Source organism: Onychomys torridus, chromosome 18 (genome assembly GCF_903995425.1).
Source record: "Onychomys torridus chromosome 18, mOncTor1.1, whole genome shotgun sequence".
NCBI classification, from domain to species: domain Eukaryota; kingdom Metazoa; phylum Chordata; class Mammalia; order Rodentia; family Cricetidae; genus Onychomys; species Onychomys torridus.
Window position 1 is genome coordinate 15,977,600 of NC_050460.1, and position 13,309 is coordinate 15,990,908.

At 40.4% G+C, this 13,309-nt stretch overlaps 1 protein-coding gene across 1 annotated transcript in view; it reads right to left on the reverse strand.

The window, feature by feature from the left end:
* Positions 1–13,309, reverse strand: part of Pkhd1 (PKHD1 ciliary IPT domain containing fibrocystin/polyductin) — a 458,933-nt gene that overhangs the window by 426,696 nt on the left and 18,928 nt on the right. The window contains exons 7-12 of the mRNA XM_036168402.1: positions 11,631–11,705; positions 10,346–10,410; positions 9,859–9,898; positions 8,557–8,627; positions 2,864–2,965; positions 1,599–1,694 (exon numbers count right to left, since the gene is read on the reverse strand). Of these exons, the coding sequence (XP_036024295.1) occupies positions 1,599–1,694; positions 2,864–2,965; positions 8,557–8,627; positions 9,859–9,898; positions 10,346–10,410; positions 11,631–11,705 (449 nt within the window). The remainder of the gene's footprint in view (positions 1–1,598; positions 1,695–2,863; positions 2,966–8,556; positions 8,628–9,858; positions 9,899–10,345; positions 10,411–11,630; positions 11,706–13,309) is intronic.

A 13,309-nucleotide genomic window follows, 5' to 3' on the forward strand; every position in this document is an offset into this window, starting at 1 on the left:
ATTTTAAATGATGTTTTACTTATTAATTTACACTTTATATAAAGCAAACCCTGAATCAAAAGGCGTATGTGCACCAATATTGGATACTGATATTGATCAATATTAGATAGTCATCTTGACTGGTTATTCAGGATCTAACTCCACCCTTTACTAAAAGTGAAGTTTAGGGGCATTCCTCAGTGCCCTGTGTCTCCATTCACTCATATATCAAAACAGAGCCATCAGTGACCAGAAACAATATACAAAGACTAAAAGAATCTAAAATAAAGTCTCAATAAAGCATATTTATGATAATTATTACCATAAACTACTGATGTTGCTCCTCATTGACCCCAAAGATAGACAGTAAATAAGGGATAAGTGGAGACTTAGGAGCATGTTAAGAGAACTCTGGGATTCTCAACCTTTTCACTGTTGCTATATTACTCTGGGCAGCTCTGTTGTTGAGCTGTGTTGTACACTGCCGGATGGGAGGCATCCCTGGTTTCTTTAGATGCTAATATCATCTTGTCTCCAGAGGACAAGAATCAGCCATGTTAGAGAAGTGTGGTGTTTTGCCCTACTTCCGCAGGACAAACCTCAAAAGCTTTTCACAAAGGGGCATCACTAACTCAAATAGCTGCTTTCCGGAAATGATCCTACCATGACTGCAGCAGCTTAAACAGGAAACGCTCAACAAGGGAACTGGCTTCTGTTTCCTGATGCAGGAAACACACTTTCTCTGCATTACTTGTTTCAATACTTGTGTCTCCTTGGATGGGAGCTCTCCTTAAGTAAACACTGGGGATCTGAGAGCTCTAGAATTCTCAAGCCAGAACTTTGCATTTGTCTTCACAAATGGTCCTAGAAAAGTTTCACTCCTGCAGGGCAACTCGGCTGATAGGTGCTGAGCCTTTCGAATTGACTCACTACATGTTTAAGCATTAGGTCAGTGCCTTCTGCACAGAGCATCGGACTGTGGCTCTCGACAGAGCAACATGCCAACCTCCCTTATGCTTACCTGCACTGGAGCCTCTAGTGCTAATGCTTAGCAGAAAATGTGGGCGCCTCAAACTAAGCAGGACAGGTGGAACCTGCTGCCTTGCCTCCCGGTTTCTGTCCACTGGAGGCAGATGCTGGTCCCAACATGCATCACAGCATGTCCCCATTTGTAATATCAGTGGGAAAAAGCCCACAGGGGAAATAAACAGCATTTAAATATACCCTGTCGTGCCTTTTACTCACTGACCTACCTACGGTTGCTGCTTTGAGCGCACAAGAGCATGCTTGACTGCTCCTGTCTCCTTGGCCAATACACATACATCCCTCCAACCAAATGCAGAGTGGCAGTTTGGGGATTCCATTCAATAGCCACAGTATCTTGGTGGCAGTTATATTCTGCCTGGAGTCTATTGTTTAGACATATGGCTTGGGCTAGGAATGTAGTGCCATTCTGCAAGTGATTGAATCTAAGATATTCCCTGAGATGAAAGGCTTGGCCTTGGCATTAGGGATCCAGTCACACTGCTGAGACAGAATTCAAATACATTCCCTTCTACTCTCTGGGTCTTAAAGCATGATGCAGAGAGTTCACCGAGCATCCCTAGTGACTTCCTTACCTGCCTGAGGAGCAGTGAGCCTTGCTCCTTTACCTGGAGCCCTGGTGGTGCACTCAATCTTCCTGGGAGACACATGTCTAATGTCACATGGGATGCCTAAGGAGAAATTTTTAAATTCATAAATACACCTGTAGATACACACACACACACACACACACACACACACACACACACACACACAAGCAGTGAGATCTGGACAGTCGCAAATTTGTCACCCTGACAGAAAGAGGTCAGGAAAGGGACTGTGCAGTGCAGTAGAGTATGGGTGTGGGGCAGCTCATGACTGTAAGAAAGCAAGTCACATAAAACAATTGCATTCTCTGAGGAGGTGCTGGCCTTCTTGCTGAGTGGGGAGGGTAAGAGCAGTGTGAATGTGTCAGGAGCACCCTTGTTTTAGGACAAAAGGTTCTAGAAATGTGCCACAAAAGGTCTCCCAAGGAACACTCCAGAGGAGTCTGCATAGGAAATGCCCACCTACTCATACCAAAGATGGAAGATGAGAAGGACAGTTTCTAGTAAAAGTAGACCTTTGAGACAAGGAAGCTGTGGCCTCCCTTCTCTTCATCCCTAGGATAGGAAATCTGCATATATGACGAGTCTTTCTGAAGGCCACCCTGTTCCTGAGGCACAGGTGACAAGACAAAAATCCTGTATCTGTTTGCCCACATGTACAGGTGAAAGTCTTTAGAGTCATCAGGTACCAGAAAGGACAAATGCAGGACCAGGGAGAAGGCTCAGTGAGGGAGGGTGCCTTCTGTCAAGCCTGAAAGCCTGAGTTCGATCTCCAGAAGAAGAGCATCCACCTCTACAAGCTGCCCTCTGACCTCTATACAAGTGCTGTGGAACGTGATGACACACATGCATGAGCACACACAAGCAATAGATAGATAGATAGATAGATAGATAGATAGATAGATAGATAGATAGATAGGTAGGTAGGTAGATAGATAGATAGATAGATAGATAGATAGATAGATAGATAGATAGATAGATAGATAGATAGATAGATAGATAGATAGATAGATAGATAGATAGATAGATAGGTAGGTAGGTAGGTAGGTAGGTAGGTAGGTAGATAGATAGATAGATAGATAGGTAGGTAGATAGATAGATAGATAGATAGATAGATAGATAGATAGATAGATAGGTAGATAGATGAATGTTTAAAATGTAAGAAAGCTTCCCCTCACAGCCCCAAGTCATTAGAGATATAAACGCCTATAACATTTAAACTGAACCATTTTCAGCCATTTCAACATAATTACCTGCAATGGTAACCCGGGCAGAAGGGTCAAAGAAATCTCCTGTAATGGTGATGTTTGTTCTTCCACCAAGGCTCCCAACTTTTGGAAACACAGATAGGATTTCTGCAAGAGTTTATAAAAACATAAGCTTCTAGATATATAATGTGATGTCCCCCCAGACAATAAGAGAAACCCTTACAACACAATTCTTATACTGCAAGTCCAGCAGCAGTTGAACCTTCTCTAATTGTCATTTTTAAATGCACATAATAACAAAGGACTCTAAGTATATATTGTACAGGATCAGTATTTATAGGGAAAGTCACTCATGGTGTCAGCAAAAGCCTTTGTATCCCTTATGCTTTCTTATGAACTATGTCTCTTCACACCAAGGATTTAACTTAATAGTGGGGAATAGTAGTTTACACCACATGGAAAAATCAACAATGGATGTACTCAGTGGAACTCCCACTACCCCATCCTTAGTTCTTGCCCATGCTGTAGGCTTCTTCCTCAGACACATGCAATGTCTCACCTGCACTTCGTTCAAGCTGAAGCCTCTGCAGCAGTGGCTCTCGACCAGTGGGTCTCAACCAGTAGGTCTCAACTCCTTTGGCCTCGCATATCAGATATTTACATTATAATTCATAACAGTAGCAAAATTACAGTTATGAAGTAGCAATGAAATAATTTTATGGTTGGGGGTCACAACAACATGAGGAACTGTGTTAAAGGGTTGCAACATTGGGAAGGCTGAGAACCACTGCTCTATTAGCAATGTGATACATACCTACAGGATTTCATGTTATCATTTCTCTAAAGATTTTTTTAACTATGTGCATATGGAGGGGGCACTTGCAGATGCCATAAGAGGGCATGGGACTATCTTGGAGCTGAGATTTCAGGTTGTTCTGAGCTGCCTGATGTTGGTGTCGGGAACTGAAATCAGATCTTCTGCATGATCAGTATGTGCTTTTAACCACCAAGCCATCTCTCCAGCCCCTTGACCTTTCCTTAAATACTCACAGTATGAAGTTTGATTCCCTCTAGGGTAAAGAAGAGTTGTGCTCTTTGATAAGCTAAGGGTAAATTTACATGTATTTATACTGTAATATACAGTAGACACATTTAGACTATGACATAAAGTAAGTGTATTTGTGCAGGGACTGGTCATGAATGTTTATAAGTTCAAAATAGGAATCTTTTTTTTTTTTATTGCTTTGCTCCTTGACATCTTCATACAAGAATAAAATGAATTCTTGTTACCTTCACCTCTACCCTCTCAACACCCTTCCTTCCCTACAAATCCTTTTCACACACTTGAGTCTTTGTTTTGTCCAGTCACCCACTGAGTTTGACCAAGGTTTGGCCATAAATTTAGTACTATCCACTGGAACATGACACACTCATCAGTGGGCCCCAAACTGAAGACAATGACGTCCCCCTTCCAGAATCTTTCAGTATCCAATAGTTAAACAGAGAGGGATAAGATCTCATGAAACCCTGTTCCTCTATAACTGATGGCTAACAGGCCAGCCTGGCTGTGCAAGTCCAGTGCAGGTAACTGTGGCTGCTATGAGTTCAAGACGGCAGTGACTAGCCCATGCCTGGAAGGGGGCATGTTATACCTCCCCTCCCTGTGTCTGGCTCTTAACATTCTTTCTGCCTTCTCTTCCATGGTGTTTCCTGAGACTTAGAGGAAGTGTTTGATTTCTTTTTTTAATATTTTTATTTTATAATTAATTTAGTTTTACATATCAGCCATGAATTCCCCTGTCATCCCAACTCCTACCTCCCAGACTTCACCCCCAATTCCCACCTCCTCCAAGGCAAGGTCTCCCCTGGGGAGTCAGCCCAGAAATGTCTCATTTAGATGTGAGCACTCAGCCATCACTTATCCTCCACATCTGGAGCAACTGCAGGTCTCTGCATTCACTAATGTTCACTGGAAAAAGAGGCTTCCTGGCCTTTTAGAACATCTGTGGCAGTACAATCTCTTTCAACATTCACAGTGTCTACTCTATTGCACTGGGAGGATAAAGGAGAATCGAGAGTAGTTCCTTTCTTCAAGCGGTGAGTATGGTAAGGGAAGTGTATATACATGGAGTATAATCACAGTACTTCAGGTCAGCTAAATTAGAAAGGCTCTGAAGTAGAGAAAGGCTTAGGAGTGGGTTGGAGTACAGAGTACAGAATTAACTTTCTGGGAATAATATCTGAACGGACTCTTAAAGGATGGGTTTAAACTGATGGAGAAAGCCTAAGCATGAAGGTGTGCATCTAGCTATAGTCCTGGAACTGGGAAGGCTGAGGCAAGGGCCTAACAAATTCAAGGCTACCTTTGGTTATATAGTAAGATTATTTCAGGATGAAAATTAAAAAAAAAATAATAATAACTGACCACATAAAAGGGAGAGGGGACATTTAAAGCAAGTAATAGCCAGAATAGGGGAAAGGTTGCACAATGCATATCATGTGGCTAGAATATGCAGAGAGGTAGGAGACAGGCAGAAGGGGGAGGGAAGGAAGTAGAGAAGAGTGAGCTGGAGAAGCACATTAGGTGAAGGACAGATACTTGGCTATTTCTCACAGAAGATGAAATGCCTTTAGAGCAGTAGTTCTCAACCTGTGGGTCATGGCCCCTTTGGGAAGGCCAAATGACTGTTTCACAGGGATTTCCTCAGACCACCCTACATATCAGATATTTGAATGTGTTACTATTCATAACAGTAGCAAAATTACAGTTATAAAGTATCAATGAAAATGATTTTTGGTTGGAGGTCACCACAACATGAGGAATTGTATTAAAATGTCAGAGTATTAGGGAGGTTGAGAACCACTGCTTTAGAGGATGTGCATGGTGAAGAAGCCTTAGTTGTGTGCTTGATATAGAGAATCCTGGTGGCTGTGTTGAACATGGATCTACAGAGCCTAAGTGTCAAGTCAGAACCCCTTAGAAATCACTAGAGCAAACTATGTGGGAGACTATGGGGCCCAGAATTGCACAGTGGTAATACAGATAAAACAGATGTGCCAGCCGGGTGTAATAGTGCACTCTTTTAATCACAAAATTCGAGAGACAGAGGCAGGAAGACATCTGAGTTCAAGGATAGCCTAATCTACAAACCAAGTTCCAGGACAGCCAGAGCTATACAGAGAACCTGTCTCAAAACAAAAACAAAAAACAAAAAAAAACAAAAAAAAAAAAACAATAAAATAAAATAAAAATAGACATCATATTTAAGAAGTATATGGGAAACAAAATGAAGAAACTTGTGATTCCATAAGCATGATCATAAAAAGAACAGAGAAATTCTGGGTGAGTTCAAATCCTCTTCCTCACCAACTGCTTTAGACAATCTTTAGCATTAAAAGGACAAGCACCACATTATTCATTTCAAATATGCTAAATCCAGGCTCTGAAACTTAGGGGCTTAAGCACACTGGACTAGTTACTGAGTGCCAGCCTGAAGAGGCTAGGCCCCAGACTCTGTGGGCTGTCCATATCACCAGGGATTCCTCCACTATGAAAATGCTCATGCCTCTATGTTTTCAGCCCATGGAGTGAAGGATAACAGGTACTGTGAGCCTACCCCTCCAGCATCTATAATCTCAGCAGAATTGTGGAAGCCTGAGGTTGGGTACCAGGGACAGCATGATTCCTGAAGGGTGTTAGTTATGTGCATGGAGTTTTTAACTAGTTTTCAATGACCTTTGGGTAAGTTGCATCCCCTCTTAACCTTGTTTTCTCCATAGAAAAATAATGGCAATGAACCCTAGTTTTTAGTTCAAAGAAATTAATAACTGTGGTTCCTCTCATTGTATCCATCAGCATGGGTGCTTCTTCTCACCATCTCTCAAACACACTAGGTAAATGTTTAAAGACAAGAAAGGTGGTGGTCAGAACCCAGCTCCAGTAAAATGGGCTGTCCAGAGAATGAATGGCAGTTGTCCCATGGTCTGTGAGATGATAGCTTTCTCATTTAGAAAGGTCGATTTTTGTTGCTTCTGAAATTTGAACCTCCCTCATAGACATGTTTTCAGTGGTTCTGTGGCTGTATTAAAACCTAGACACTGTATGCTCTCCATAAATAACCAACTGCCCACCACTGAACTGACTTCACAGTTTCAGGCAAGTTCCTGCTTTTCAGTGTTCATCTTTCAGTACCAGAGTTTGGCCATCAGAGGGCAACACCACAGTTTAGCATCAGAATAGGTAAGTCACAAAGCATTGAATGAGTGCATGAATTTAAGGTGGATGTTAGAATGACCAGAAAAAGTCCTATTTGTGGTGGTATTGTGTTCCCCAAAAATATTGTGCACTCTAATAAACTTCTCTGGGGTCAGGAAACAGAACAGCCACTAAATACAGAGGCTAGAAAATGGTGGCACTCACACCTTTAATCCTAGCATTCCAGAGGCAGAAATTCATCTGGCTCTCTGTGAGTTCAAGGCCACATTGGAAACAGCCAGGCAAGGTGACACATGTCTTTAATCCCAGAAAGTGAGCATTTAATTCCAGGGAATGTTGGCAGGAAGCAGAAAGGTATATAAGGTGTGAAGAACAGAAACTAGAAGCTTTTGGCTAGTTAAGCATTTAGGCTTTGGAACAGCAGTTCAGCTGAGATTCATTTCGATGAGGACTCAGAAGCTTCCAGTCTGAGGAAACAGGATCAGCTGAGGAACTGGTGAGGTGAGGTGGCTGTGGCTTGTTCTGCTTCTTTGATCTTCCAGCATTCCCCCCAATCCCTGGCTCCAGGGTTTTTGTTTTTTTTTTTTTAATTAATAAGACCATTTAAGATTCCTGCTATACCTATTATGTTTTTAAGTGTCACCTTTCTTCTGTTACTTTTTAGAACATACAGGAAGGCACAACTCTTCCTTATTTCATTCAGTCTATGTCCATAGACTTTATATAGAAGTCTACAATCAAGCCTCTTTGAATACAGTCAGAATCTGCTTGGCAATGCATCTACCAACAACAGATCACATCTATATCAGTAGGCCCATAGGACTGTACTGGTACTGAAAGCTTCTTGTCATGTAATGACATCAGCAAGCCAACTGTAAGGACATATCACAGGGCACACCACACATATTTGTGGTGATGCTGGTGCATACAAACCTACTATTCTGCCATTGGAGGAGGATGAGAGAAGGGAATAGGAAATAAAATAGCTACAGTTCATTCTATAAATTATGAAACTGTCACACAATAATACAGTGTTAAAATGTAATAAAAAGCACAACACAAATATGAACCATCTAGATTTAATAATAATTAATTTTAATTACCTTTATCTGCTTATTATAGTATACTGTTCCTATGATTTTCCTGCTGTTTTCTAGTGCTTATTCTTGCTTGTAAAATAAAAAGTTCATTGCTGCTTCATGTGTGTCGTGTGTTCCTCATCTCCTGCTAGCATCAAGAGGCCACAATGCATAACTGAGCTACAGCATCTACATTCGGGTGCATGAGGGCTATGAGGAAAGCGCAATAACGAAAGCACCCAATGATGCATTTCTCAGAACATAAGCGATGCAGGGCTGGAAGCACCAGAGCTGACACAGATACAAGCAACTTAATTTCACCCAGAATCAAGAGGTCATGTTAGTGGCCAAAGAGAAGCAGCCCAAAGAAAGAAAAGGAGAGTCTAATGTTTAGTGCACTTTGAGGAAAGGGATAAAGAAGACAGGCTGAAGGGAAAGAGTACCTGAGTGTGTCTGGTATAGGAACAGGTCCTGTTTAGCACTGATCAGCCAGGCTTCCTTGTGCACCATTGACCTTCAGAGGAAAACAAAGGCTTTTGGTAAAATGTCACCTACAACTGTATTTTTTTAAAATTGGCTACTTGAAAGGAAGTTCACAGAATAACTTCTAGTAAATTTAACAATTTGGACACCAGCTTCTTTGGATAACCAGAAAGCAGTATCAATGGATCAAAGCTTTCCTCATAGATAAAATGATTGTATGGGAATAATCTCTATTTTATAGATCGTTAGAAGCATTAAATGCAACAGCAAATATGAATGGTCATAATACTAAACTAATGTACAGATAGATACAGTAGATTCCTACAATAGATAATAGATATAGTAGATTCCTACAATACATAGATAGATATAGTAGATTCCTACAATACATAGATAGATATAGTAGATTCCTACAATAGATAAATAGATACAGTAGATTCCTACAATAGATAAGTATAGTAGATTTCTACAATAGATTGATTGATAGATAGATACAGTAGATTCCTACAATTGATAGATACAGTAGATTCCTATAGTAGGTAGATAGATAGATAGATAGATAGATAGATAGATAGATAGATAGTAGATTCCTACAGTAGATAGATAGCTATAGTAGATTCCTTCAATAGATAGATAAATAGATAGATAGATAGATAGATAGATAGATAGAGCAGATTCCTACAATATATAGATAGATACGGTAGATTCCCATAATAAAATAGATCAGTTTTATACTTGAGGAGAAAGAAAGAGAAAGCAAATCCAAACTTTGATCTATATACCCATATGTAGTATGTTAATATAACCACAATGAAACTAATATCAAATAATGAATTCTTAAGGACAAAAACAAGAAGGAAGGTTCACACAGAAATCCAGAATCCTAGTTTATTTGTGTCTCTAAAGAATGATGAAATATGAACTCATTATATCTTGAATAAGGCAATTCCTATAATGACACAGTGTGTGTCTGTCTTGGGAAAACTGTGTCCCACAACACACACCTGACAGCTGTAGATTCATTGCACTTTGACTTCAGAGCCAGTTCTTAAAATCTTGTATCATCCCTACATTGAAATATTTATGATGCCCATAGGTAAGACGGAACACAATGCTCACTCAAGTGAAAGAAACCAAGAAGGTATAGCAAGTTTTCTACATCCTACTGGTGTACAGTTGAAATGATAAAAATTAAAAAGTAGTACACAGGATGTTACAGACAATATAAGACACAGACAGATTTGGCTATCCCAGTTACTTACCTCCCTTTGTTAAATACTGAGAAACTAACATTCTGGGAACCTAAAACACAAAGAAACAGACATGAATGCAGAACTGTGCATGAATCTCCTGGGCCAGGACATTGCTTCCCTAGGCACAAAGCTCCAATATCTTCATTACTGTCCAAGTCTGGAATTTCTTTTCATGTTGCCCAGGAAAATATCCCATGAACTTTCACAACAAAATGGACACATGTAAGACAAATAAACCCTGGGGCTTAGATTTAGATGAAGCATTATTTAAATCCTAACACACTGGTTGACATTGTCTACATAATCACTTGTAAAGTAAAATTACTGATGAATAAATTAGTTGATATGGAAACTGTTTTGCATAGTGTTTTTTTAAAGCTATTTTGGTAGCAATTATTATTCACATGATACTATCTGATTAATGTGTTTTTGTTTTCCTTTCTGGATACCACAAAAGAAATGGGTGAGTCTTTTAAAAGATAGTTCTAAAACAAACCAATGTAATCGCCTTCCACACGGCACTGCACAGTCCCAAGGCCATGTTCCTCCTGGATGGGAAAACTGAGGAAAAACATACTGAAATAAGAATAACCAGACAATTGCTTAGAATTCCAAACTCTTTAAAGAAAGCAACATATAGGAGTCACATTAGCCAGAGAAAACTGATACATACTGAAGGTATAATAAGGTCATTGTCAAATCCTTAGGGATAATGCTAACTGGCGTTGTCAATTCATAAGCCACATGCCAAATGCACAGTCTGGGAAACAAAATTTAACTTATTCCTAATTTCTATTTAGTCTTTTCTTTCCAAACATCTATTTTATGTTGAGTAAAATAAAACCTCTCAAAGATGAGAATTAAAAAAACAGACAAATTCAGGCAAACAAACTGAAGACAGTAAGAAGAAACTATAGGAGAGAATTTTGCTCCACCACTCATCCCAAGAAGCTAGGCCATAGCACATGATTCTTGTAATATCCCCAAAGGAAAATTAATCCACCTAGTTGAAAGTGAAGTAAAAATCCAGCCAAATTGTGGCTATATGACCCAGAGCATGTAGACACTCCTTTTGAAATGTTTCAGGATGGGACTTTGTATGGTTAAGACCAGTCATCTCTATTTCTGGGTTTGACTAAGAGTGCCTGTCTCTTTGAACAGGGAGGGTGGGAAGGATATCTAGTATGATTCCACACACCAAACTTGAACCTACATGCATGCAGATGTAAAGACTCACAAATACATGCCCATGTAAACACACACACACAAATATGCACACCACAAGCACATTAAAAAGTGGAAAGGATAACATGTTTCAGATGTTGTATGCTTTCCTGGTCATTATAGTTACAGTGGTTAGGAAATAGATTCTGGAGGCTGGTTAGTCATACAGGGTTAGTCACACAGGCTCACCTCTGCTGCTTGCTCCCTGAAACCCTATGTCTTCTGCAAAGAGAGACTAATAACCATAGGTATAAATCACAAGATGACTGACTAACTTCTAGAGCATTGGACAAGCCTTGGTGGGAAGTGGGAGGTTATGCATTTAATAAGCAGTGCCTACTTGTTTTCACCAAAGGTTTTAGATTCTACTTTAATTTTTATTTTCAGCTGATACTTGATTCTTTCATCTTTTCCAGTGAGTCTGAAGACAAGACAGCTAACTCCTACACATGACTTATATTTTTAAAAAGATCCATCTATGTTCATGTGTTTGTGCTGTGGAAGAAATTGAAAGCATGCTCATTCACAAGAAAGCAATAACAACAAAAAATACTCACCAGCTTCCTGTCTGCATATTTACAAGGGAACAAGGAGTAAGCCATTTGTCTCTACCAGCTTCCAGGATCAATGGGCTAGAATGGAGGGCAAAAAAAAAAGAAAGAAAAGAAAAGAAACAAAGACAAGAAAGAGTAGTCCAGTGTTCCCAGTGAACATAGTTGCCAAAAAGGCTGCATGTTACAAACTTTCTCCTCTGAATCTATCAGGTACCACTGCACGGCCTCAGTAAAGACTAACTTTTCTTCCACAGAGTAGGCCTATGCTTCCCTACTGCTAATGGAGCTTTTACCCCATCTCCCCCAAAATCCCCCCTCATCTCCACATTGGCAATGCTTTCTCTGCACAGTTATTGAGAATGGGCCTTCACTGCACTCTTTTAAAAGCTGGATCCCAAATTGAGGCTGAGATAGGTCCAAGTAGTGAAGGTGGCGCATTGGCTAATGACGGACTTTAACTTTCTGTCCCCAGTAGAAAGCATTTTTTTATTTAAAAATAAAAGAAGAAGAAGAAAGGAAGGAAGGGAGGGAGGGAGGGAGGGAGGGAGGGAGGGAGGGAGGAAGGAAGGGAGGAAGGAAGGAAGGAAGGAAGAAAATTTTTTAATGCTATAAATGGAGGGCAGAATCAAAAAGGATGAAGATGAAATAGGAAACTCCTCTAAGACATTAATGGGCGAAGAAAAAAATTGGCACAGCATATAGATACCTTGCAGTTTGGTAACTAGTGAGATAATGTTTCTTCTGCTTTATAAATCCTCACTATAGTTGTTGGATTTTTTTGGGTGACAGCAGTTGCCTAGAGCTTCCCAACACAGATGCTTTCATAGTAACATTATTTATTTATTCATTCATTTATTCATTCATTTATTTGTTTTACATCCTGGCTGCAGTTTCCCCTCCCTCCTCTCCTTCTATCCCCTCTCCTTCCATTCCCACCCACCCCACAATCCACTCCTCCTCCATTTCTGTTTAGGACAGGGCAGGTCTCCCATGAGTATCAACAAAACATGACATATCAAGTTGCAGTACGACTAAGCACATCCCCATGTATTAAGTCTGGGCAAGGCAACCCCATGTGGGGAGTCAGAGACAGCCCCTGTTCCCACTGTTAAGACTCCTATTAGAAGACCAAGCTACACAATTGTAACACATATGCACAGTGCCTCAGTCAGTCCCATACAGAATCCCTGGTTCAGTCTCTGTGAACACCTATGAGCCCAGGTTAGTTGATTCTGTGAGATTTCTTGTGGTCCTTGACCCCTCTGGCTCCTACAATCCTTTCACCTCCTATGCAGGATTTCCCAAACTCTGCCTATTGTTTGGCTGTGGGACTGTATCTGGTTCCATCAGTTGCTGGAGGTAGTCTTTCTGATGACAATTGGGCTATGCACCAATCTGGTCACAGGAGATGGCCTGTCCAGGCTACATATCTGCTATTTCTAGGAGTCTTAACTGGAGTCATCCTTGTAGATTTCTGGGAGATTCCCTTGTGCCAGGTTTTTACCTGACCCCAAAATGCCCCTCCTTTCCAGTAGTCTCTTTCAGTACTCTCCTCCTCCATCCTCGCAATCTGATAGTTTATGTTTCCAATCCTATCCAACCTCCATATGAAGTTGAGTATTGTTCTTTCAAGGTCTGTGAAGAATTGTATTGGAATTTTAATGAGAAATGCCATGAATCTG